The sequence below is a fragment of the Python bivittatus genome, unplaced genomic scaffold (genome assembly GCF_059951505.1).
Source record: "Python bivittatus isolate LINGU-HERP-01145 unplaced genomic scaffold, Pbiv_v1 ctg000440_np1212, whole genome shotgun sequence".
In the NCBI taxonomy this organism is placed as follows: Eukaryota; Metazoa; Chordata; class Lepidosauria; order Squamata; family Pythonidae; genus Python; species Python bivittatus.
In genome coordinates, this window is record NW_028277063.1 from 5,195,803 (window position 1) to 5,223,119 (window position 27,317).

Below are 27,317 nucleotides of genomic sequence, written 5' to 3' on the forward strand. Positions count from 1 at the left end.
GGACTGATTGTTGCACAGTGTGTAAAGGCCTTCTTAAAATGTACCCTCCAAATTAATCCTAAATGAAATGTCTATTTCCCATTTGAATTATGGAGCCTGTGCTGTAATACCAACTCTTAGTATGCACTCACTGGTCAAGAACATTCTTCAACAAAAACCTGCAGATTGAGAAGCTGGGGGCAACTGGATCTCTAGCCCAATGAAATCCCTTTTTTTAGAAAACATCACATTTTCTTTTTGTACTTCTCTTTTTGGATTACTTGAACAAGGTCACAGATTGACTCAGCCCAGCACATTTGGACTCACAGTCAGTAACTATATTCAAGACCAACTCACTACAGGTAATCCTCACTTAATGACCCTAATTGGGACCAGAATTTCCATCACTAATTGAAGTGGTTGTTAGGTGAAACATCACATGACTGTACTGCTTAGCAATGGCAGTTCTAGTAGTCCCTGTTGCAGTCATTTTGATCACATGATCACAGGGGCACTGCAGTGGTCATAACTTTGAGGACCAGTTGTAACTACCATTTGCTGAATGAATGGTCATTAAGCAAAGACTACCTGTAGTGTTATTTTTCTGAATACTGGTATTTAAGTTGTTAGTTGTATTATCACTTCCTTAGTTCAAAGGACCAAGTTTCAGCCGCCAGCTGATTGGAGATGCAGAGAGGCAGTGGGTGGTGTAACAAGTAGCCACTGACCAGTTAATATGATGCCGCAGTGTCCTCAGCAACCAGATATTTTATGTAAATAACAATGAGTTGTGATGTCACAGTGCAGCTTCCCCACTTATATATTTGTGTGTACTGCCACAATGTAAGTACAAAAAGAGCAGTTTTTGCATTGCAATGCTGCAACACACATTTGGCAATCTCTCCCCCCCACCCCTTTGCCCCCTCAGTAGATGCTCATGCTGGTGGTTCTCCACAGACCATTGGTGTTCCATGGACCGCTGCTGGAGATCACTATTGACCAGGAGGCAAACTGTTTCAAGGCCAGAACCAAGCGTTTAGCTGTTCTGGCGTGTTTTGACCTCCAAACAATCCTGTTTGGAGGTCAAAATGGCCATTTCAAATGAAACAATTGCAATACAACTGGATCACCTCTATGGCTATCAGACTTCTACACCCCACTAGGAAAAATGTTGTCCACCATCATCTCTAGCCCCCACACCACCACCACACCAAGCTTCTCTTTTGTGTTTTGTTCTAGACAGGTAGGACCCTTCCACAGCAAGTATTTAGCCTTAGCAACAGCCAGCCAATAATTTTATTTTCTAAAAATGCCTATGGACTCCTTCTAGGACCATTCCTGGAAAATGCTGGTACTGGAGGGTGGTGTTTTACTTTGCAGTATACCAATTTTCTATTTTTTTTTCTTAATTAAAAGGTCTAAAAACACATTAACAGTCAGACAGAGGAGACAGCTTAGCAGCTACCAAGGGAATGACCCTGGACACCATGCTGTGTTCCCCAGCTTTGTGGGATATGTAAATTACAACCCTAATGATAATGGAGGTACTTTTTTTGCTAGGACCCTCTAGTCCAGAGACGCTACGTTCAAATGATTGGCTCAGAGAATTCTGGGAGGCCATCACATGACTTAGAACTATCTGAAACGGCACTGCGTATAGGCATGGCTTGCTACGCTGAGCGAGGAAGTCAGAAATGGGTAGCAAGAGCCTTCTCCGAGATACAGTTTAATTTTAAATAGTTTTCTATCTTAAAAAGCCACCTGTGGCTCTCAAAACATAGTCCAACATTAGTTCTGAACATCTAAGGTTTCTTTTACCTATCCAGTGGATTTAACATAGAAAGTGAAGAGTCATAAATATTAAACAACAATTTCACACTTCTGGAAATTTGCAGTTTAAGATACAGGAACCCAAATTTAAAAATTTAGCCCCAACTGTGAAGATACCAAAATGAAAACTTTTATAAGAGCATTATGATTTTGAGTACATGTTTTTTTACATGTGCTTCTCTACATGAATCCAAGCAACTATTTTTTTTAAAAAAAAGGCAAACATGCACATGGAGTATAAGAGCTTTGCAGACACCCCACATTCAGATCCCCTCTCTTTCTCCCACTCTCTCTCAATATTGCACTTAAAAGCAAAAAGCAGCTGAGTTTTGGAGCTGAGAGAGAGAAGCAGAGGAAGCCACAATGTTCAAAGCTTCATTTCCCTCACAGACAGGTTTATCTGGAATTCTTCTGAGTCCGGGGCCTTCCTGACGCGGAGTGTTTCACAGCCATAAAGAGCCTGGGTTTATATCAGGGACATGTTAGTTCTCCCAAATCAGGCAGTCAGTCAGTCCAAATTCTGACAAAATGGAAGGCAAAATTGGAAAAGCTATAGAACCATATTATAAATATAACTGTGGCAAAGAGAGAAGCTGAACAGGAGCAGGAAAAGTGGAATCCCACAGTCTTCGTCAGATCGCCTGGGCCCAGTCACTGGCGATGCGTCCATACTGTGAAGAACCAAAAAATACAGTCAGACTGTGTTGTCACAGACTCCCAAAATACTGAGCAGAAGCAGGAGAGCTAATCAGAATTGCCTCCCCCACCTCACAAATTACAAGCAGTGACATGGGGAAAGGGCAATATTGTCATTTTCTCAGTGTGGGCCAGAATTTTTTTTTTTTCAAGAACCTGGATTACCATTGTTGGCATAATTGTTCTTTCCCCCACCTTTTTATTCCTTAATTTTCAACATGTGTTTCAGCTACTCATGAAGCTGAGCTCTTGGGAGGCTGGGTGCTATCTTACCCCCAGCATGTTTTGGAACAAATTCCTAAAAATTTGGGAAAAAGAAAATTAAGAACTACTATCCCATATACAGTAAGCCCAAAACTTTTCAAAGAATGCCCTTCTCGTCACTAGAAATCCCAGTTTTAGAGGGAATCATGTTTTGTACACGTAAGTCAAAAGACGTCGTTTGAAAACATTCAGCTTAGCGTTACAATCACCAGTTTAGGTAAGCAGGAGCAATGGTCACTCTGGTTTTTAAAATAAACCCAAAAAGTTCCTACTCTACAACAAATCCCTCATGATTTATAAAATCGGGCCTTATTCTCCATAACATCTGGGCACTAAATTAGGTCCCCGAAAGCCTAGAATGTAACTTTTCTCACTGTAGCCCTCTTAGGAATATAGACAACTGCCAGATTGGTCTTCTCCTACGGTGTGATCTTTTCCCCCACAACGGTTTCCAAAAGCCAGCTCAGCCACCCCGAGAGTTATGATGTGGCGGGATGAGGTGGGTGAACAGACAGACAGATAGACCAACAGATAGATAACCATGAGAGAATCAGCTGCAAGCACTATGCACTCATGTAATGCAAAGACCACCTTGGGCATCTCCAAGTCTTTTTATGCACATAGACCCCCTGAATGGCTTCAAGGAGCAGAAAACGAGCTGGCAAAAATGCAGAAGACTGATTTCCTCTAGTGCTGGAAAGATACCCCCTCTTTCTTCCTAGTCAGTTTGAGACAGAGGTGGTACCCTCATCTCAGGGAGGCAGAGGCAACAGTCCCTTTATTTCCCACTTTTCCAGGAGAAATAAATTTAGATTTGCAATTGTGCTTATTTAATGCATGTTATCAGTTTGGTGTAGTGGTCAAGGCATCAGGCTAGAAACCGGGAGACTGTGAGTTATAGTCCCGCTTTAGGCATGAGGCCAACTGGGTGACCTTGGGCCAGTCCCTCTCTCTCAGCCCTAGGAAGGAGGCGATGGCAAGCCACTTCTGAAACCTTGCCAAGAAAACCGCAGGGACTAGTCCAGGCAGTCGCCAGGAGTCAACGCTGACAAAAAGACAGGCATGCAAAAAGTCCATCACAAAGCTATTCTGCCCTCTTGTGGGCGGAACAGGGAAAGATGGGATAGGCAGAACCCTGCTTTTATCTCTAAGCTGTGGCCTGAAAATTAAAACTGATCTAGGATTGTGGATCAAATTAACTGAGTAGTAATTTTAATGAGAACTAACACAGTTTGCTGTTTATGAATCTGTATATTGGGATGGGTAACCTAACTTAGTCTGGAGCCCCCACTTTAGTACAGTGGTACCTCAGGTCACGAACGCTTCTGTTCACGAACAATTCGGGTCACGAACAGCACCGTTCGCAAAATTTTGCTTCCGTTCGCGAACTCCGTATCAGGTGACGAACAGGATCCGCGGCCATTTTCCCAGCCGTGACACGTGGTCGTGGCTTCCTGTAGGGAGGGGGACTCTCCCTCCAAGCAATAACCGCCTCCCCACCCACCTTCCTGTCCTCCACGCCAGAAGTCGCCTCGAGCAAGGTTAGCATTCTCTCTCTTCGTACTGCACTGTACTGTATTTTGTTTCATATTTTTGTGGTTTAAAAAAAAATACATATGGTTCAGAACGGATTAACCGTATTTACATTGAACCTTATGGGAAAATTTGATTCAGGTTGCGATCAAAATCGGTTGGCGGCCAAATTCGTAGGGGTCAGAACAGATTAACCGTATTTACATTGAACCTTATGGGAAAATTTGATTCGGGTCGCGACCAATTCGGGTTGCGACCAGAGTCGCGGAACGAATTAAGTTTGTGACCCAAGGTACCACTGTATTTTGATTTGGTATGTGTTTATATCTAAGTGTAGTATAAGATCTATTTTCCCCAGCACCACCCTGTGATGAGATGGGGTTGACTGGCCCAAAGTCTCCCAGTAAGCTTCGGTGGCTGAGAATGAACTAGAACCTGGGCCTCCCCACTCTAATACTTTAGTCACTACACCACACTGCTTGCAAAGAGAAAACAGAAGATGACTTCAATTGTGTAAAGTACATCAGCTATCCTCAGGATTGTCCCAGCCAGATGTCAGGTAACAGAACAGATGGGACACTCCAACAAAGAAGCATCCAGGACTGGAATGTTCACTTCCCTACTCACCAGTCCTGATCCTGCTTATTTTCTGAGCCCAAACAAGGTCAGCAAGGTGGTACCATTTGCTCTACACTTCCTTTTTCTGCCCTGCTAAGTGGCCACATAGAGCATAGCCAGAGATAGTGTGATGTCACTGGAATAGCCCATCCACCATCTCTAGAGTCAGCATTTAATTGTTTGTTTTTGACTGGCGATATGAGGAAAAAACAGGCAACTTTCACCTTGCCAAGGCTGAAATGCGACCAAATGCTGAAATCTGTACTTTTTCAAATGCAAACTGATGCAGAAAGAGGACAGAATGAAACTGGAAACGTGAAAAACCAAGCAAAAACAACCTGCCAGATTTGTTAAGTTTTCTGCCTGCTCCGGAGAGTTTTACCTGAATATCTGTCAGCTCCTTCAGAAATCGTTTTGCCATCTCAGGTCCGTTCTCCATTGTGGGGATATGATAATTCTGTTCCAAGAGAGACAGAAACCCAGTATGCATCCAGAAGGACAAAATAGGTGTAGGGAGACCAGAAAGGCCACACTGGGAGCGTTCCAGGACTCTCACCTTGCCCTGATAGAGAATTCTGTCCACAGGACACACAACGCAGGCTGTGCCCGAACCAAAGACCTCCTTCACCCTTTTCTCTTCCAAGCCTTTAATCAGGTCAGACATTGTGATTATTCTCTCTGAAACCTTGAATTCCCCCTGGGTGGAAAGAGAGACAAAGGTGTTTAAATCCTGCTCTCTGCTATTTTTTAAAATGCAACAGGACTGGATTTGGAGTCCAGTCCATCTATTTCAAGACCACTTCTTGGTTGCACTGCATAGGCACGGCATGTGAAAGACCTCAGAGTCCAGCCATTCTGTCTCCAAAGAGACAGAAAGACTGTCTAAAATCTCGGGGATTCACTGCCAGTCAAGGAAGACTAGGGACCAGTGGCTCCTGGAGTCTCCTCATCTTACACTGCCAATTTCGGTGGCAAGAAGGTTGAAAATCCATAGTAAAGCTTCCTACCGTGTTGAAAACATTTGAAAATTACCCTGTAAGGCCCACAATCAGTTTAATAAATTATTAGTATTGTTATTGTTATTCAACAATACAAAAAGGTAAGGGGAAAAAACCCATCCCACTAGAAGCATCAGTGGGGGGAGGGGGAAGAAGGCAGCGGTGACTCTGCGATCAAAGTCCCAGCCTTTTTTGCATGCTAAAAGTGGGCAGCACTTCAATTGCACAGGTGCAGCCACTACAGGTAGTCCTTGCTTAACGACCATTCATTTAGTGACCATTCAAAGTTATGGCAGCACTAAAAAGTGACTTATGACTGGCACCCGAAGTTATGACCTTCGCAGTGCCCCGCGGTCATATGATTGCGATCTGGGCGCTTGGCAACCAGCTCGCACTTATGACGGAGGAAGTGGAAATGGACAATCCCAGCCCTACTCCCTTTACAACATTGCCCATTACTATGGTCCTAAGTCACCCCACCAAAATGTGGAGTGTGATCATCTTCTTAACCTGGGATATGACATCAACACCCTCATTTTTAGCCACCAAGTTGTTCTCTCCCATCCCAACTCTCAGTTCATTCTTGAGTGCAAGAATGAATACAAAAAGAGAAATGTTACAAAAGAAAAAAGCACCAGTTACAATAAGGGGGTTGCAAACTCCCCACCCACAGTGGGATCAGTGGCAGAGCTACCCCATGCTTCTGCGTACTGAACGCTCACCCATTTGCGGGCCAAATCAAGAAGGCTTTGCCGGATCACACCAGGCAAGATAATTCCATTAAGCGGAGGGGTGACCAGCTCCATATCTGAAAATGGACATTACAGTTATACATATTCAAGGCTGGTTGTATGTCACAGTGCAGAAACATTTCTGAAATCCAAAAAGACAGAACAATCTGAGGGAAGAGAATGTAATTATAATTAAATCATGTCTGACAGACTCTTTAGAAAGCTGAATTGTATGTAAACTTAGTCCTATTTGGAGTTTATTTATCAAACTAAATGGCACAAAGTTGCCGTGGATAAATTCCATTGATTTCAACGTGTCAGTTCTACACTTAACTAAGCCTGGATCCAACCACTAGCCACATTCAGTGAGAGAAAAGCAACCAAAAATATATGTGTATTATTTTCATAAATGACAATGAGATAATATTTAATATACATTCTGTCAAACTTTCAAGAAGTTTAATTTTTTGGAACATGTAATACGGCAATACTTACATAATTTTTTTTTAAATTATTTAAAATTTCAGCATAGGCATGAATAAATAAAGCAAGCAAGCAAGCATGCATCTAGGGCTAAGGAATCCCATTTGACTAATGGGCCTGTTTTTCTTGATTAATCAGTTTTAATCTGCATACATTTTCATCTGAGAAACAAACAGGACCAAAGAAAAAACTCATATTCTTCCTGAAGCCTCCTGGTGCCATTAATGTCATGTTAAGAAGTGACATCCCTTTCTCTATGACACAAAAAAATAACATTGCTTGCCACTTGTCATTTTCAATATGTACTTGCACTGGATTTTAATTTAATGATTTTTGAAACCCACAAATCCAGAGAATGCATAGCTTGGATTCCAAGGTATTTTTTAAAAATTCACCGACATTGCCTCCTCTCCCTCTCCTCCTTCCTGCAATGGTGGATGCCTGCAGGAGAGTGGCAAGTGAAAAATACACATCATAACACAAACTTCGCCCCTTGCATGCAACAGCACAATGCAAATATGAAAGGACAGACCTTTGGTGGTGTATGTTTTGGTGACAACCATTTCATCACACTGGCATCATCGTAGTTAGGAACGGACGCCTGTGCCTGTGCACTACCCCCAAATAAATATATCCAGGAGATGAGAAGAAGAGACTGAACAATTTTGGACAGGAAGCTAAGACAAGGTTTGTTGGGTAAGTGAAGGAATTTCCTAACAGTAATTTATCTTAGGATCAAGGCACTGATATTTAATCAATGTTCTGATTGATTCAGCCCTGCAACAGCACCATGGTCCCATCAAAGCCCAAAAGCACAGAAGAACCCACCTGGACCCACTATCCCTCAGAGATAAAATTCCTTACCTCCCTGGTGGTCCTTCCAAAACATGAAAATGTTCATGGTCCCAACTTCAGTGATTTGGTGGTCGTCTCCATAGAGCCACAAAACCTGCTGACAACCCAGTTTGGCAGCCTCTGTTTGCACATATATGGTGGGGCCATAGTTGCTAAGGGTGACACAAGAGCAGGGCAAGACTCTGATCAGATAAAAAGGCAAAATGGATGCAAGGCCAGCCTGAAAGACTAGAAGGGAAAGAGGGAAGGGGCAACGGATGTATAATAAAGCACATCTCCAATTAAAACAAGGGCCTCTGCCTTGTTGAAAAGAGGCAGCCAATAAGGTTTCGCTAACTGCCCTGTTGAGCACTGAGTACTCCCCCAAACTCTTCTTCTCCCCAGATCCTTTCCTCCAGTCAAGGCCTCATTACTCTGTTCCTGCATATTTGGAAAACCTCTTTTCCAAATGCTTTTTTAAGTGTTAAAGCTGGGGTGGAACACCTATAGTCTGCCTGCGGCAATCCTCTTTTTTTTAACAGCATCCAGGGCCCTATAAGACTGAAATCTGTTGACAAATTGGCAATTTTCAGGGATGAACATTTTCCCCCGTTGAAAAAAAATAAAATAAGCTAAAGTATATACTATGCTTCTGCTAGGGTTAGGGAAACAACTGTGTTTTGAATAAGATGCGTACTCAGTTGTGACCCCATCCTCTCCAGTGTCATCATATCACAACTTCCCACAGTCCTCAGAGGCTTAAACAAAATTTAAAAAGAGAAAAAGTCCAACTCCTGACTGCAGGAAAATGTCCCATCCCTACAAAATAGGTTGGGCTAAAGTAGCCTTGCTCTACCAACATGCCTTCCAGAACTGTGTACTACAAATCCCAGAATTCCCTAGGCATTGCCAAGAATTCTAGGAGCTGAAGTTCACCCATCTGGAAAATGTCCGGTTTAGGGAAGTCTGAGTTAAACCGCCCAGCCCAAAGCAGCTTCATTCAGCCACTTAGGTTAAAACAGAAGCCCTAGACTTACCCGCCTACTTTGCAATAGCCAACGCCACCCTTCCAAGCACGGACAAACCGAGGATCAGCCAGGAGGGAAACAGGACTGAAGCTGCCAGTGGTAAAATAAGGGCCCACAGGGCCCAAGATCACAAACAGCAGTGCATGATTGGAAACGGCGACCCCCAAGGAAGGCTGCAGAGGGGAGAAAGTGAGAATGCTAGATGAGAGGCTAACAGGCAAAGAAGATCAGAAACAGCAGGCCTGTAAGGGGCAGCATCCGGCCAATTTTGTCTTGGTAGAGAAGCTAAGCAGGTGTGATGGAATGGAACTATGAAGGCCAAGCGCAGGGAGATAAACATTTTCTTAGCTCACCAGAACCGTGTGGGGGGAAACAAGAGGATGAGATTGACACCTCCCTGAGGAATTCACACTGTTGTGGCTGGAGGACTTTGGGAACTGGGGTTTTAGTCTGGGAAGATTCTTGCTAGAGGTTGTAGCTAATAAACATAGCTGGACAGAATTTACTTGGTCTTTTGGAGTTCCTTGGGCTAGGCCTGACAAGAATCTTCCCAGACTAAAACCCCAGTTCCCAAAGTCCTCCAGCCACAACAGTGTGAATTCCTCAGGGATGTGTCAATCTCATCCTCTTGTTCCTCTCACGCGGTTCTGGTGAGCTAAGAAAATGTTTATCTCCCTGCGCTTGGCCTTCATAGTTCCATTCCATCACAGCAGGCCTGCTGAGTGCTTGAGTGACAGACCACCAGGGCTACCTATAGGCCAGACTGAGAAGTTGAAAAAAATTGTGGAAGACTGCAGTGGCAAACTATTTCCATGCTATTGCCAAGAAAACTGGATGAACTTGACTTCAGCATCTCCAGAAACTGAGCTTGACTGAAAGGAGATTCAACTTTTTTTTTTTTTACACTACGGCTGCATTTCCACAACACACTTAACTAGGTCAAGTAAAAACATAGGGCCTGTATTCATATATGCTAATCTTGGTTAGTTTTAACTATGGCTAGTTTTTATTGCTTACAATGTGTGCACCCAGCCCATCTGAGTACATGGTTAAAACCCATAAAATGGCTCATTTAGTAATCAAATTAGTGAGCTAAACAAGCCAAGTCCCACAGAAGGAGAGTGAGAAATGGGAAACAGAAACACAAGCCTGATGACATTATTTCTGAGTCTATCACCTTGTTTTAATGAAATGTGGCTTTGCTAAGCAAAAGGATCAGATTTTGGAAATTAGAAGGAACAGAAACAAGGAAAAGGCAATATTTAGAAATGGCAACCTGTTTAAATCATTGTTATTTATGGAAATCCCAAGAGATCGGTGTTCCAGTCGGGAACACCAGTACCCACCTCGGTGCCAATGAAGATGGGGCGGATGTAGAGACTGGCCGTATTGGAGTGCGGGACCCAATCTTGGTCCACCCGGATCAGCTGCCGGATGCATTCAAGTAATTCAGACTGATCAAAGGCCTGCAAGAAGGAGATAAGCAAGAACATGATGTTCCTGCCATTTGTCACTGTACAGAGAATGAAGGGCCCTGTTGGGAACCTCAAAAGAATCTGGCTAGATCAGAGCAAAGCCCTATCTAATCTCTGGGATCCCTTCCCCAATGGAACCAGAGAGATACTTCTGGGAAACCCAGAAGCAAGACATGTAGCCATAAATGTCTTCTGCTCCTACCGCCCTGCAGCTCGCATTCAGAAGCATCTGATTCTGAAGGAAGCATGTGACCATCCTAGTTGATAGCAGAACACTGTTTTTCCCTCCCTCCCATAAGAAGCTACCAAGAAACTATTTCACCATCTACCTCAACCTGCCAGCTCTGAATCCAAGTGACTCCTCTCATCACCTGGTACATATCCCTGTTCACAGAAAATATCAAGGGATGTTAAAGCATTGGAAGCTGCCTCCTACTAAGCAAACCATGGAGCGTAATGGTATGTGGGAGTGACGTTGAAAGATGAGGGTAAGAGATGCTGCTTAGGGAGCGATCAGATAAAAGGGAGAGGAGCCCGCAGCTGCATAACGGACACAGAAAGCAACTAAAAAAGATTCACCCTAACTTATCAGGCAATAAATAGGGAGGGCGGGAGATTTGTACTTTCAGACTTCCAAGATTCTGTTAATGTAGCCTTACAATAAAGTAGAATTAGCTCATCTGGTCATGTTTCCTGTCTGGTCTACCTGGGAGGCTGACATAAGAGTCACCTTGATTAAGACTATGTCTCACACATGGCCCGCCTCTCCCCATTCACTTACCAACTGCCTGGTTGGAAATTATGGCAGCTGGAGGCCAACACAACTGGAGCATACTAAATTGGGACCTATTCCAGTTGGTCCTCCAGGGTTGCAGGGAGAGGCTTTTCCCAGTCTTTCTTGGAATATCTTGGGAGGGGACTCAAGTCTTTTTCTATGCCTGGCTACCCCCTACCACTGAACTCAGGTTCCGGTCTTTCAGTTTCACTGTTCCACAGATGGCCTCGGAAGAGGGATCATAGTTTAAGAGATAGCTGATCTTGGATTTAGGGCAAGAGAGAGAACAAGAGAGTGCTCCACAGACTCACAGGCAAGCAAGCTCGGTGAGAGGATCGTAACATGCGATCCATGTTCATCATGGGACGAAAAAGCCGGATGCGCTCATCTGAACCCCGGAAAGCTTTCATTCCTTCAAAAAGCTAGATAAGAAGAGGAGGAAGGGGATATAAGAAAGTAAAATGAATTATGTGGCAGATATAACCTACTGATACATGAGCTGGGCTTAAGGTTTAGCATGTTAATGAAACACAGTTGCTTACTTCATACAACACAGTACTGTGCTTATGTCCTAAGGCAGGGACGGACAATTTACATTTCCTCTCCAACCTATTTTGGCCAATCGCAGACCTCTCTCTGACCATGCAAACTGAGAATGTGCTTTTTTGCCACTTTGATCTTACAGGAAAAGAAAAACCAATTCCCAGCCTCATTTGCTTCATCATTTGCCCACTGTGGCTCTCAGGTTCCCCCCACCCCCCAATGTTAAATGCTTGGTTTAACATTCCTAGATCATCCTAAAATTATTTTGTTTTCCCATAACACTGAATCACAAACTAGGCAACTTCACTTTAGCCTAGCTGTCAGTTTTCAACTTTTGTGGATGCTGAGAACAGGCAGCAGGCTCAGAAAACTAAATGGATATGTCCATGAAGTCATCAGGAGTCAAGCTCATCTCCAAGATTTTACTCCTACTGATTTATGGAGTGCAGTGAGACTCTCCCTGTTAAACACTTGGATAATTCAAAATTAACATGTGAAGATACATACCTTCTTCCTAAATTCTAATGAGAGTAGAACTCAGGTATTTCCATCAATCAACAAAAATTTCTGGGACTTGAATCTTTATTCTGAGTTAACTTATAAAGAATAACAACTTGATCCAACAATGTAACCTAGCCTTTTCTCAATCTGGTAGTTTCCAGATGGACAGAAATGCAAAGAGTTGTGGTCCTCCTGCACCCAGATTAGGGAAGACTAACCTAACCCACCTTAATTCTGTCCCCTTTTCAAAAACGTCCTAACCACCAAACTTCTACTTTCAGTATTTCTCTCTGAGACTGGTTGAACACACCATGCTAAGCTTACTGAATTGTGTGAATCCAGCTTTTGTGGTTTGTAAACCACAGTCCATGGCTTAGTGCATGTATGAACAAAATCAGCTGTGGTTTAATTAATAACCCATGGCTTAGCACTGTATGAGGACTACCTCTAATCTGCCATACTCTCAGCTCTTTCTTTAACCCTGTGACCCTCCTCATCTGTCACTCACCTGGGCTCCATCCACTCTCCATCATCTCCCTGTTGTCTATCATTCATCAAGTCCTTACATAAGGACCCTCTCCAGCAAAGCAGATGGAGGAGGGAGGGTATGTATCTGTGACTCTTTAGATGGGAAACCATTACCTCCACTGAGTAATGCAGGGCTGAAGAGGCTGGGTGCAGAGAGAGGTTCTGGAAAGGTTTGATGTGTGGCTTTCCCCAGCCTTTTTCACTGTTCCACTCCACAGTGAGCATATGGTCAGTGAAATTTTTCCCAAAGACCAGCTTGCTAAAATCTGGTTTGGGCTTTAGATGCTTGTTCAGTTCAATCTGGAGATCTGAGGCCTGGAAGAAATGCAAGGTCATTCAGTCTACTTTTCCCCCTCAATGTCAAATTAAAAATTGAAAGTTACCACAAACATGTGTGTTTATATTCTACCCACATCTCCCCAACAAGGAATGGATTCCCAACATTGGGATGTCATGGTGTGAAATGTTCTCACCTTGAACGTGGTACTTAAAAATCTCCGAGGAGCAAGAAGTAGAACATCTCCAGCTTTTCCTCTCAAAACCTAGAAGGAAATAGGAAAAGGGCTAAGAATTTGAATGAACATCTGTCCCTGGAATAGGAAAAGAATCTTGCAGGTGTCCCTTTCTAACTCCTGTGGCTTCGCAGCTGTGTCTGAAAAATGTCTAAAGCAGATGTGCAAATATCTCTCTTGATGTGTTTGTTGATTAAGATAACCGAGGAGCTATTCCCATTTATAGGATCCTATCCCCTAGATGGGAAAGGAGCCATCCTAAAACCGAGCACATGCTTTGCAGCATGCAAGTGACCCTTAGACTGAAACCTCCTCCCAAATATCCAGTTAAAATTATTTATTTATTTATTCATCATATTTATGCGGCCGCCCATCTCACGAACCAGTGACCCTGGGTGCCGTACAAAAAACAATAAATATATACAAACAATTATTAATACTATTATTTAAAAAAACCTTTAAGATGGTAAAAGACATAAGCTAAAAAGAAAAATAAAAAAAAATTAGGTGAAGAGCAAGTATTAATTACACTGGAGTCATCTCAATATTTCACCAGTCTCCTGGGGTCCCCAGGCCTGATGGTACAACCAGGTCTTGAGGGACCTCCAGAAAGTTCAAAGGGATGAAGCCAGCCTCACCCTGGGGAGAAGAATGTTCCATAAAGCGGGGGCCATAGCAGAAAGGCCCACCGCCTAGGACCCGCCAAGTATAGTTCCCTAGTCAACGGGACCTGCAGCATGCCCTTTCTGCTGGATCTGGAAAGATGGGCAGATGTAATCAGGGAGAGGCGGTCGCTCAAATAACCCTATGATACCATGCCACATAGGGCTTTAAAGGTCAAAACTAGGACCTTGAGTTGGACCTGGAAACAGACTGGTAACCAATGCAGCTTGTGGAGTAGAGATGTAACATGTGTTCTTCTAGAAACACACATAACTGCCCATGTTGCTGCATTATGCACCAGCTGAAGCTTCTGGATATTCTTCAGGGGCAGCCCCATGTAGAGCGCATTACAGTAGTCCAACCGGGAGGTGACAAGGGCACGAGTGACCATGAGTAGAGCCCCTCAATCTAGGAATGGGCACAACTGATACACAACACAAAATTGAGCAAAGGCCCTCCTAGCCACAACTGCCACCCGCTCCTCAAGCAGGAGTCAAGAGTCTAGGAGAACCCCCAGATTGCACACAGGGTCATTTGGGGCAGTGCAACCCCCTCTAGCACCAAAGATGTTATAGTCCTAGAACCAGTGGGCCCCAAAATCCAAAGCCACTCAGCCTTGCCAGGGTTCAGTTGAAGCCTGTTTTTCCCCATCTAGAACCTCACAGCCTCCAGGCACCAGGATAAGAGATCCACAGCATCACTTAATTCACCAGGAGCAGAGATGTCTAATTGGGTATTATCAGTACACTGATGATTCCTCATCCCATGGCGACAGATGAGCACACTCAGTGGCCTCATGTAGATGTTAAATAGGAGCGGAGAGAACATTAACCCTTGCAGCACCCCACACAGTAGGGGCCAAGTGCAGGATCTCTCTCCTGCAATCACCACCAACTGGAAGCAACCCCAGAGAAAGGAAGCGAACCAGCAATACAGCACAGACCTGCCCACCCCCAATCCTCTGAATCGATCCAGAAGGATACCGTGGTTGATGGTATCGAAAGCCACAGAGAGGTCACGTAGGGCAAGGATGGATGCACAACCCCCATCCCACCCACATCAGAGATCATCCAAAAGTGTGATCGATGCCGTTTCTGTCCCAAACCCGGGTCTGAATCCTGACTGAAAAGGATCCAGATAATCTGCTTCATCCAGGGTTCTCTGAAGCTGTTGCACAGCCACCTTCCCAACTACCTTCCCCAAAAAGGGGAGATTAGATACGGGATGAAAATTGTCCAGTATAGTAGGATCCAGCAATGACTTGAGGAGGGGGCAAACCAAGGCCTCCTTAAGAGGTAATGGAACAACCCCCTCATTCAAAGAATTTACCACCACTAGAACCCACTCAGGCCGCCTTAACAAGCCAGGAGGGGCATGGATCTAAAGAGCAGGTGGCTGAGCTCACAGTCCTAAGGACCCTGTCCTCTTCACCAGGCCCAACAGGTTCAAACTGTTCCCAGACAACCAGGCAAGACTCCTCCCCAGGGATCTCCTCCAAACCTGTAACAAAGCCAGAGTCCAGCTGAGAGCAAATTCACGCAACTTTGTCTGACAAATGCTAAACAAATTCTTCTGTACGCCCCTGTAGGGGGTCCTCCAAGCCCCCTCTACCCAAGAGGGCACATGTCACCCGAAACAGGGCCGCAGGCAACTATCTGTGGATGCAATAAGGGCAGAGAAATAATGATGCTCTGCTTCCCTTACCACCACAAGATAGGCCTTAACAGAAGCTCTAACCTGTGTCTGTCAAGTCCCTTGTAGAATGCCAGCAACGCTCTAGACCAGTGCTTCCCAAACCTGGTTAAATTACCCAAAATTAGGTAAAAATGGTTTTTCTTTGGGTAACGACACATGAACCCATTATCCAATCACAACAGGGATATTTAAATAAGGACTTTCTAATAAGCGGTTTTGGGCGATGAAGAAAAAAGCTTGGAAAACACTGCTCTAAATGTCTCTTCTCTAGTTTCATCTCTCTTCACTCCTTCATGAACCACGGGGAGTGACAGGATCCCCGAGAGGAGAGAGGTTGCATAGGTGCAATCCGATCCAAATTATCTCGGACAGTTGGCTGGGAAAGACTGTTTTGCCCCCAAACTCTGAAGAAACATAGCTAGTCAGGATGGACACAGTGAGCAGATGGTCCAGTAGCTAAATTAAATCAGAATATTAAACAAAATGGCTAATCATCAATGCTGTTTCCGGACCCACGAACAAGCATTTGTGTCCAGTTATAATTTGAGAAGATCCTGATCAGTTTTAAATGGTTCCTAAAGGAAAATGCCAATGGACAGAGAATTGGTATATGTAGTTGAAATGTGGGGAAAAAGTAATCTGTTATATGTTTTCCTGTCCCGTTTGCCAGTTAACTAACATCACCCCATACACAAAAGCTCAACTATCACTTAGACATAAGGTAGTATTTATCCACTGTGATGAGAAAGATCCCAGCAGCTTTATTCGGTTTTCATTGATCCTCACCATGGATACTAATGATCAGTGTTTTATTTTCAAGTTTCAACCTCTCATGGTTTGTGATTAATTAATAAAGCTAATTAAATCATGGGTAATCACATGCAGTCCCATTTCTCCTTTTTGTAGCTCTTAGAGCCTTCACTGACCAAGATTGCTGAAACTAACCACACATTTTCCTGTCGTTTTGAGGTAGGAAGTATATGAAAACTATAGCTTTGGCCCTAAAACAGTCAAATTGTGGTTTAAAAGCACACAAACAAAAACCCTTCAAAGCTCCAGTCCCACCTACTTTCTAAAATGTTAAATGCAGCCCTTGGCTACCAATTGTTGCCCACCTAGTGTCAACAGGCCACTAGTCTGACTCAGAATCCTCCTGTGTTTAGATCAGCCTGACGGACCATACCAAAGCAGGTTTAATCTGTGCTGAGCTCAGTGGGCTTCCTCTTTCGCAAAGGAACTGGATTACAACCTCTTTCTTAAATTGTTACCAAGCTAAAGGAGAAACATCTCCAGACATTCCTGGGGGGGAAGAGGTAAGGACAATGTACATGCAGCAAGACCCTGATCTGCTAGGGCAGTGTTTTTCAAACTTGGCAACTTTAAGATGCATGGACTTCAACTCCCAGGATTCCCCACCCAGCATGTGCTAGTGCAACCGAATGCCACAAATTGGGAAGTCAACTGGTTTGACTCTGAGCCTTGCCATGTGTTCATTAGATGGCTCCTCCAGAATTGACTCTCAGCTTGGCCCTTCGCACATTTACAGTATGGAGGACGCTACTCCTCTATCTTAAAGGGTTGTTCTAAGGATTAGACATAGTAACCTTTGAGAGGTTAGTGTTGGCTCCCTTGAAAGCCGTCACGGATCCCCTGTTAGACCCACTGCAGTTTGCTTATCGTGGAAACAGGTCAGTGGATGATGCTGTTAATATGGCCCTTCACTATATTCTGCAACACCTTGAATTTCCGGAGTCTTACGCACGAGTTCTTTTTGTGGACTTCAGCTCAGCATTTCATACTATTATACCAGAAATTCTTTACAACAAACTGATCGGCTTACTGTGCCTGACCATACCTGTAGGTGGATAATCAGTTTCCTAAAGGTAGGAAACAACACGTGAGGTTAGGCAAAATTACATCCAGTACCCGGTTAATCAGTACAGGTGCCCCTCAGGGATGTGTGCTTTCCCCGCTGCTTTTCTCCCTTCATACCAATGACTGCATTTCAAAAGACTCTTCTGTTAAAGTCTTGAAATATGCGGATGATACAACTGTCATTGGTCTAATTCGAAATGGAAATGAGTCAGCATATAGACGGGAGGTTCAACAACTGGTCTTGTGGTGTGGTTGTAATAACTTGGAATTGAATACACTTAAAATGGTGTAGATGATTGTGGACTTTAGGAAGAATCCTTCTAATACTCCTCCCCTTACCATACTCAACAGCCCGGTATCAGTGGTACAGTCCTTCAAGTTCCTGGGTTCTCTACTTCCCAAGACCTGAAATGGACGCTTAACATTACAGCCATCATTAAAAAAGCACAGCAAAGGATGTTCTTCCTGCGGCTACTTAGGAAGTTTAAATTATCCCGGGAGCTCTTGGTACAGTTTTACAGGGGAATCATTGAGTCTGCTATCTGTTCCTCTATAACTGTCTGGTTTGATTCCGCAACCAAACAGGACAGACTCAGACTCCAACAGATAGTTAAGTCTGCAGAAAGGATCATTGCAACCCGCCTGCCTTCTATTGAAGAACTATATACTGTGAGGGTCAAAAGGAGGGCAGAGAGGATATCTGCAGACTCTTCTCATCCTGGATATAAACTGTTCCAACTTCTTCTTTCAGGACGGCGCCACAGAGCACCATATGTTAAAACATCTAGACATCGGAATAGTTTTTTCCCTTGTGCCATTGCTCTGTTAAACACTACATGACCTGATATGTACTGGACAGTGGCTTCTCCCTTTGGAAAAGTTATTTTACTGGGCAGTGTTATTGTTACTGTTTATTATTTTTCTGTTGCTATCCAAACGCACCGTTGATCTTGCTGTTCGTCACCGAAGACAAATTCCTTGTATATATTTTATACTTGGTCATTAAAGTATTTTGTATTTTGTATTTTTGTAGTATGAAATCCTTGAGATATCTTCAGACCTTAATAGATTACACATCTCTGATTTAACATATTCCCTGATCCCCCTTCATCCTGTCATTTCTGAGAACAATACAGCCTGGGCTCAAATCTAGCAAAACATAATACGGCAATTAAGCAGCAACATTTTGGTGACAACTGCACAATCTAAAAGACAGCAGTGACCCTTTAAAAATAAAAACTAAAGATAGACACCATGGCCTGGGCCAGAAGTGTTTCGTTTTAAGATGGTGCCCAAATTATCCTCAGACTGGTGTCTGACATTCCTCACCCTGGAGCACCATCATAGATAGTCCAAAGCATTCTTCCCCTAGCGAGAGCATTTGGGGAAGGGCCTCAAGTGAAGATCAAAGACATGGACAGATTAGGATCAGAAGAGATGCTTCTTTAGCCCAAGATTTGTTCTTCAGCTTTAAAAGAGAGTCCCAATTCAGAAGTGAACAGCCAGCCAGAGTAATGCCAGTGGCCCTCCCCGTACTGAGAATTGTAATTCCCAGAAGTTCCATCCAGGATGATAAAGGGCACAGAGGATGGACTTCAGCAATATCTGGAGGCTATGGGTTCCCCATCTCTGGTGTAATGCACACTGAGCACTTGCAAAAATCAAGTACTTACTCTTAAAAAGCACTACCACTATTATTCAATTTCCTGTATCTCCATCTAAAAAGACCACCAGAAATGGAAGAGATTTCCCCCCCACAAGGCACTGGGGAGGAGAGGGCTGTCAATAGAACAATTTAGAACCGGGAGTCACTCTGTGTAACACAATTATCTTCCTGTAGAATGAGTTATTCAGCTGAAATCTCTGCACGGATATAAACAAAACCCAACATCCAGCTCTTTTAAACAAACAACTTCAGTTAATGTGTAATCCACAAAGATAACAGAAGCTGAGGAACAAGAGGCTTATGGGAGAGCGGTGGGTGACATCTCATTCTAGTTCTGATGTGGGGAGGAGAGACTTTTGTCCAGTGCTGTATTATTTTTGCTGCCTTTGCTGTGATGGCAACCAGTGGCACAGTTTTCAGGACAGCAGCCTTTGCCAGTTTTCATCAGCAAGGCCTATGCACAAAGGGGGCAATTGACAAGTCAGGCGTGGGAACGCACTTCTGCGGAGGTGAGTCTCTGCCAATCGCAGGCCGAAGCAGATCCCTCCCCTTCGTCCTTTCGATCTTTTTTAAAATCTCACCAGGGTTGAACTTCAGCCCTGTTGAATCACAACTGACAAGAGAAGGGATACAAACTACGTGAGAAGGCTGCTGTGACAAGAATGTTCTTTTTTGGAAAAATAAAACTGCCGTTCTCGCTGGTGACGAAAACAGGGAAGATTTAAAGAGGTAAGTCTGCATGAATCTGGGAACAAGATAATTAATTGCCTTTTTCCTCCCACCTATTCCACCCCTCCCTTGATTGGGAATTGTGCAATTTGCTAGGCAGTGAGAAAGCAAGGAGCAGGGAGAGATTCGGTGCTTATGCGGAGAAAATGAAAAACGTTGCACTTTTACAGTATCTGCAGTGAATTCCTACAGCAATTAGGATTAATGGGGTTACAGGAGTTCCCAAAGTGGCTATGCTGGATGGAAATTCTGGGAGAAAGTATCCCAGTTCATCTAGAGGTCCTTTTATTGGAGCAGGATATATTCAAGATTTAAAGTAAAATGAGATCTACTCCCTCCTCTGTTGTTCCAAAAGAGGTGCAAAGATAGGATTCATACCCTATACTTAACTATGCTTTAACAGTTTCTTGAACAAGCCACAACTCACTGAGTTCACACATCACACGATGCTCTAAATGACAAGCCATGGCTTATAGGTCATAATGGTGGTGTGGACAAAGCTTGTGAAGACAACACCAAACAGTTTGCTGAGAGTAGTATGTGAACTCCACCTAAGTTGATGTCAACTACAAATCAGTTAAGCTGCTAAACCAAAAAAATGTGTTAAAGGTATCCTGGATTTTGACTGAATGCATTTATGATTTATTATGATGGATAGGCTGAAAGCAACTGACCAGGTTTATCTACTCAGCTTCCTAAACAAGTAGGGATTTGAACTCTGATCCCCGCCACTGGTGAGCAAAGTCCAGTCTTCTGCCTACAGTGTGGGAGATCAGGTTAGCCTGCAGCTGTGAGTGCCAGCCAAAGGAGCCATCACTTCTCAGAGCAAAGGCCACAGCCCTCCCTACTTCCCAGACTGCTGTTGCAGAGAAAAAATGGGAGGAGGAAGCACTATGTATGTTGCCTGAAAGAAACTCAAATAAACACAGTATAAACTCAAATCAACACACAAACCAACAGACATTAAGGACACTGAGGTGGGGCAGGAACTGCTGAGAAGCCACAATACCATTAATCATTCCATGCCACAATCAGGTCACCAATAAGGCAGCTGAAGAACACCTCCCCTGGAGCCCCCTGGAAGCTATCTGGATCCATTAACCTCTGGATCAACCAACCATCAGCTCAGTCAGAGATTCCAAAGGGTGGTCAACTGGTTGGTTAAGAGAGTTTCCCCTTGTTTTCTTGCCTAGCCTGTTCAACCTAGAGATGCCATGGGACTTTCCATAAGCAAGACAGGTATTATACCCCTGAGTTTTCCATGATGGGTATAGGGTTGCAGTTTGAAATCAGATGGAAGAGAAGGACATGGAAACCAAACCCCCTTATTTTTTAAGTAGGTTGTAGTTCTAGGACTTTAAACTTATAGGATGCCTGAAGGAACTTTCTTCCATGTTTTTCTTTGTGCTATATAAACATTATGCTACAATGGGTATCCACAGGGAGCCTTGGAAGCAACAGAGGCCACCAGAATGGTATATACCAGTGTTTCTCAACCTTGGCTGGCTAGGGAATTCTGGGAGTTGAAGTCCACCCATCTTAAAGTTGCCAAGGCTGCGAAACACTGGTATATACTGTACAATCCACTTCCCTTAAGCATTCAGAGTAGAGACAGAGAAATGTTATAGTATATCATGCCCTCATGTACAAGGTTGTACATGACTTCTACCCCCTCTCCCGGGGGGGGAGGGATGTCTCTATTTTTACACAGTGTCTATCCTGTGTGGTATTTTCAGTTACACTGACCACCAGGAGGCACCATGTTACTAATTTCATTCACGTTAGACAATTCCTAATACTGTAAGGATGAAACTCATGTGCCTCCTGCTGGTCAATGTAATTGCACACAATAGAGTTTTAAGAGCACTGCACCAACACAGACTCTAGATATCCAACAATGGATGGAAAGCATTTCTCCACTGAAATGGAAAATTTTAAAGCTATTGAACAGATTTTTAAAAATGTTGCAACCTCACATGTTGGATCCCCAGAGGATGAGTCTTCTCAAAAGGGAATGGGAGATTTTGCCAGCTAGTGGCAGATTTGAAAGGATGCAGAAAACCCTTTTAACAGTAGGGGGCAGCAAAGGCCAAGTGACACAGTAAATCTTCCATGCACAAAAGTATAATCTAGGCTCCATCTGCTTTGATGGCTTCAAACAACTACTCTCTTCCAGTTTACAGAAGGTTTGGATAGCCTGGAGGAAAATTAACTCCCTGCAGGTGATAAAGCAAATAGTTATCACAACCATGCCCAAAGTGTTTCCAAAGAGAAGTATTTTTTCTCTTTCTCTCTAAGCACAAGGACTAGAAAGTTGAGGTCAATTTTAAGATTCAAAATCTCACATTTTACCTGAATAGCAAACCTATTTACCTGTAGAATATCCTGCCCTTGGAAAAACCAAGGACAGGATCAGAAGGACTGACTAAACCAGTTTCTTTCCTCCCAAATTGGTATCTGGGATCACAGCCAGCAAGCAATGACATTTCCCCTTGCCTAAAGAAACTGCTCAGTTTGGAAATAAACCAGGTGCATTTGCAATGAGCTACAAAGATTTGCAATGAGCTAGAAAGAGTCTGCCTCGCCCTTCTGACAATCCATTACAATGGCAACAATATCAATGTCAAGAAGAGAACATGAGTATACAAGTAGGGACAGAGTTCTTGAAACATTCCAGCATGTACAGTTTGAGCCTAAGGAGCCTGAACTAAAATCCTACCTCAGCCATAGACACCCATCACTAAGAGTCGGCCTCAATTTGCTATCTGTAAAATGGTCTCTCAACCCTTTCGGGTTTACAATTTTGCTTGGGCGTTAGTAGCTGCTTCACTGGTGGCCTCTCCTCTCTCTCTCTCCAAATTCCTATCCTGCTTCAAACTACAGAGGACTTAGAGTTAATTAATCTGAGCTCCCAGGAAAATTCAGAATTCCTCAAGGGAAAGAGAAAGCAGAGAAATCATATCCCCAGGAAGAACCGTGCAGGCTGCTACCAGAGCCACGTGGCAGGGGACAGACCATCTTTACAATCCAGGTGAAATTCTATCCCTGGAGTATTCTGTCAGCCTCTAATTAAAGAGATTAGGAAGCAAACAGGAGATTATTAACAGCCCTGAGAGAGTGTGCTTAATGTCTTCTAGTAAACTAGACAGGTTGCCATCCGTCTCTTGGGGGCAAAATCTACAAATCCAGGTTAGATGGGGAGGTGGCTCAGAACCAATACAGCTCAAGTTGTTCTTGCACATATATCAATCTACCTGGCCAGATTCCCTCTTCCCTATTTTTCCTTCCAATTTTTTCTAACAAAGTTTAACCAGACCCCAGAATCATACTGTTCAGCTTTCCCTACAATTGTCTTATAATTCCCAGAAGTCCTAGCCAGCAGCTAATGCTTTCTATAGCAGTAAAGTAAGATTTGGCCACTAAATAGGCTCATGGAATCGACTTTGCTTTGTTACTAATATCCTAAACTCCACCAACCAGGGCCAGGTACGCATGGGTCATTCAAGGTGCTAGAACCAATACCCTAAACACCCCATGGGCTGTACAAGATGCAGGAACAGATACAGTTCTTACAAATCCAGGATTCTAATAGCCCAGTTTAGAAAACTATCTTTTTGTGCTTATTCAATAACTAAGAATCAGAACCTGATAGTAGTTGGTGGGGTTTTGTTTTTGATTTATCATATTATTAAGGAACGCAAGTAGTTCAATCAAGCATCCCCCCCCTTTTCCCATAATGCTCAACTTAGCATTGGGAGGCATTGTGGGAAATGTATAAAGATGATCAGACACAACTGCCGACTGCAACTTGGAGCATTCTTAGTTCAATTATGTGAGTTTGCCAAACCCACTGACAAAGGAGAAGGCTCACCCATTCACCCTAGCTTGGAGACAATCCTGTGAATTACTTCTCTTCCCATACCTCATGTAAAATAACCTGGGTTTCCTCTGCACAGGACTGAGAATTCTTGCTAAAAGCATACGTGTACTCCTGCAAGCAAACCACAAAGAATTGGGTTTGATGATCTAATACTAAGGAAAGAGGGTTTCCTAAGCTTGGCAGAGAGAGGTACCTCAGTAATAGTAGCTACCCTGATTCTTGGCCTTCAAAATTTTGGCCATAACTTTCTTTGCATTCCTGACAAGTAATTGATTTTCCTCCCCTTCTGTAGAAAGAATCCTGATCATGCCTCCTCACATAATCACCTTTATTCACCAGGAAGTTTCAGCTCTCCCAAGCTGAATGTCAAAAAGTCAAAGGTGAGGAAAGAAAAGAAATTGAAGGAACATGGTATTCCAGGTAAGCATACCACACAAGCTTAAAGTTAAAAAAAAGCACAATGCATATCATAGAAAGATTGCAGTCATGAAGGGTGGGCCAGGACCTCACCTGAGACAACAGGTCAGAAATTTACAAGAACGCAACAGCACTGGGAAAAGAACTGTTAGTCAACCTAGCACCTCCTGCAACTTTTATCAGCCCACCATGTCTAATGGGCAGGAGTTATAGGAACTGTAGTCACAAACATCTGGTGAGTACAGTACCAGGTTGACTTCAAAATTATCAAAACAACTTCTCCAGATGTTTTGCCCCTGATGTATACCCCTTAAATAAGTCTTCCCCAACTGATACCGTACAGCAGAATTGGGACTGAAGCTCTCAGAATTCCAAGCAGCATGAGCAAAGGCTTTGGGTTAACCCGTGCTTTCTGAAATTGGGTGTTATGGCATTTGCCATGAGTTTTGATGGGACTGCAAAATCCTGTTGGCTGGGAATTCTGGGGCTTACAGTGCCAATGGACCCAGAGAATGCCCTACTGGCCAAATCTACCTTCACTGAATCAGGAGAGTAAGATTATCTAAACTGCATCTTTATGGATAAGTGGTTTACCTTGAGAATAGACATGTCTCAGTTCAGCCTAAGAACTATTATTTGGCCCACCTGGGCTAGACACATGCATTGAAAGGAGGTAAAAAAAATATGTTTACAGATGGAGGGTGCTTTCTTTGAGAAATCCATACAGAAAAATTATGTCTTTATCTATTTTTTTCTTTAATGTGAGTTTAAGACTTTCTAGAAGAAAGTTCAGTTTTAGAAATCCCTCAAAATTGCCTGTACTGTAAATCAGACTTCCTCCCTAGGTCAAGCTGTTATATATCCAAAGAAATGAATAAATAATCCGTTATTTCCTCATAAACTTGACTACTGTAACTCTATTATCAAACCCACAGGAAGGTGTGTATCATTGTGACTCTTCATTGTTAGCATAAGAAACATAAAACTTGAAGAAGAATGTTTATTTTTTTTTCTTTATTCAGAACCTTTTACCCAGCTTCAAGGAAAAACTTCCTTAATGTTGCGTAAAGAAGTGAAGCCAGGAAAAAAACTGAGGGAAATAAGTATTTTTCCATTCTTAGATCTTCACTTTAGCCATTCTTAAGAGACTGAGAAGGAGGACTGTTTTTCAGAATTACTTAAGAGGATAAGAGTAAGAACATTTTGGAAAAAAAAAAATCTAACCTTGTCCTGGAAGAATTTTAAGCAGGATTGAGCTGAAGGGCTCCAATGAATGTAATTTAAAGGACTGCTATTTTAAGGAGAGGATGGGGAAATTCCACTGACTTAAAAGAAACAGTAAACTAGTATAAAAACCATCTGTCAAATCACAAATGAAAAATCCATTTGACAGGAGTATTTTTGGTGGGGAAAACTAATTCATGTAATTCCAGATGATACTCTGTCCCCATCATCCCCATCAGAGAAGCAAGCATATTCAGGGGTGCAAGTTCTAGATCTCCTTTTCAAGACTATAAAACTTTTCCTGGGTTGGGAGACAAAGAAGGATATTTTGTTCCCACCCTCATTCAGTCTAGCCAGAAGGTGCCTTTGAGAAGCAGCATGGCGGGAAACAGCGCATCTGAAAGAGATTTCTGTCTTGCTGGGCTGAGGGGAACTAGCTCATTTGGGGGGAAGGAGCCAAGGGGGCATCGAGGGCGAGTGGAGAGGAAGGGAGCCACGGGAGGGTTTTTGCGAGCTGGCAAGCCTAGCCCGGAGCTCCCCAGGGGAGGGCAAAATTGGGCCAGGGGAGGCAGGACATGGGCTTCCTGGAGGAGATGTAGAAAACGGCCCCACAGCTGGGAGGACATGAGGAATAACTGGGTGCCGCTTTGGGGACTGGAAGCAGAGGAAAAAAAGAAACCCAACGAGAGCAGATGAGCATTTGGGAAGGGAGGGGGCATTTTCTATCAGCAGCGTTTCCGCCCGGAGCGATTTATAACAGAACCGGAAGTGTCGCCCCCTCTCCTTTTATCGGAGCGGGGTGGAGGCCGTCCCCACCGCCGTTTCCTGTACCCCAACTTACCTGCCGTAAGCACCCCGGGACTCCCATGGTAACTGCCATGCTGTTGTTGTTGGGGCTGTGGTTTAATGGGGCAGGGCGGGGCCTGCAGGAAACCAGGCCCCAAAGGGTCCCGCCCCCGGCCCGCCTCTGGCCACGCCTCGGTTGGTCGCTCCCGGTGGCTGCTTCCAGCTTGGGGGGCGGGGGGTGTGGCTGGGGCGCAGCTTTGGGGATCTGGCTTCCGTTTTAGAAGAGTGCTGCTGAGCATGTACAGAGAATCTCACCTTCCCTCCCCCCTTTCTCTTTCTTCTTCCTTTTTTTTTTTTTTTTTGATGCCTTCTGGTCAAGGTTGACTCTGCCCGGACAAGCCCTTGGCAACATTTTTGGAAGTGGTTTGCCCTTGCCTCGTCCTTGCTAGGGCTGAGAGAGGGGGACTGGCCCAAGGTCACCCAGCTGGCTTTGTGTCTAAGGAGAACTCACAGCCTCCCGGTTTCTAGCCTGGTGCTTTAAGCACTGCACCAGCATGTAATCAATGCAGCGGCTCACAGCGTGGGATATTTCTGCGCCCCGCTGAGGATCTGCGCCAATTGTTCCCTGTTATGAATAAGCAAAAATGAATTAAAACGGCCGCGCTCCCTCCCGTATCCTGGAGAGTACCTAAGAGTTTGCTTTGGTATGCCCGCTTAATACCACGCCCTTGTCTGGAAGCTTGTAAGTAGAATAAATAAAAACTAGCCTATTGAAACGAGGCACAGATAATTTTAGCGGAGCAGATAATGGCCAGGATGGTGACATCGCAGATACAGGGAAAAACCAAAAAAGTGGCTGTCGCTGGGAGTTAGGAAGTGTCTTTGAGGGGCATGTACAAGGTAGTTTGTACATACGGATCTGTTAATTGCTTTGTTTTGTTTACTTGCACACGCATCTTTCTTGGCTCCCACCTCTTCCACATAGTCAAGTGGAGGGGGAGTCACAGCCAATCACACCCAGGTCCTCCATACACGCCCTTTAACACAGCCAATA

At 43.9% G+C, this 27,317-nt stretch overlaps 1 protein-coding gene across 2 annotated transcripts; it reads right to left on the reverse strand.

Annotated features, from left to right (window-relative positions):
* Window positions 1-1,689: 1,689 nt before the first annotated feature.
* On the reverse strand, window positions 1,690-26,438 carry BCAT2 (branched chain amino acid transaminase 2). Of its 2 annotated transcripts, XM_088142725.1 has the most exons (11): window positions 26,319-26,432; window positions 13,290-13,358; window positions 12,931-13,131; window positions 11,556-11,666; window positions 10,341-10,460; window positions 9,004-9,167; window positions 7,997-8,139; window positions 6,641-6,726; window positions 5,477-5,617; window positions 5,303-5,377; window positions 1,690-2,480 (listed from the first exon to the last, which is right to left on the reverse strand). In XM_088142725.1, exons 1-11 carry the CDS (start codon window positions 26,355-26,357, stop codon window positions 2,442-2,444), a joined length of 1,188 nt encoding a protein of 395 aa, XP_087998851.1. In that variant the 5' UTR covers window positions 26,358-26,432; the 3' UTR covers window positions 1,690-2,441. The 2 variants fall into 2 exon arrangements, with proteins under 2 accessions (XP_087998851.1, XP_087998852.1); XM_088142726.1 differs by lacking the exon at window positions 12,931-13,131 and having other exon boundaries at window positions 26,319-26,438.
* Between the last annotated feature and the right edge of the window lie 879 nt (window positions 26,439-27,317).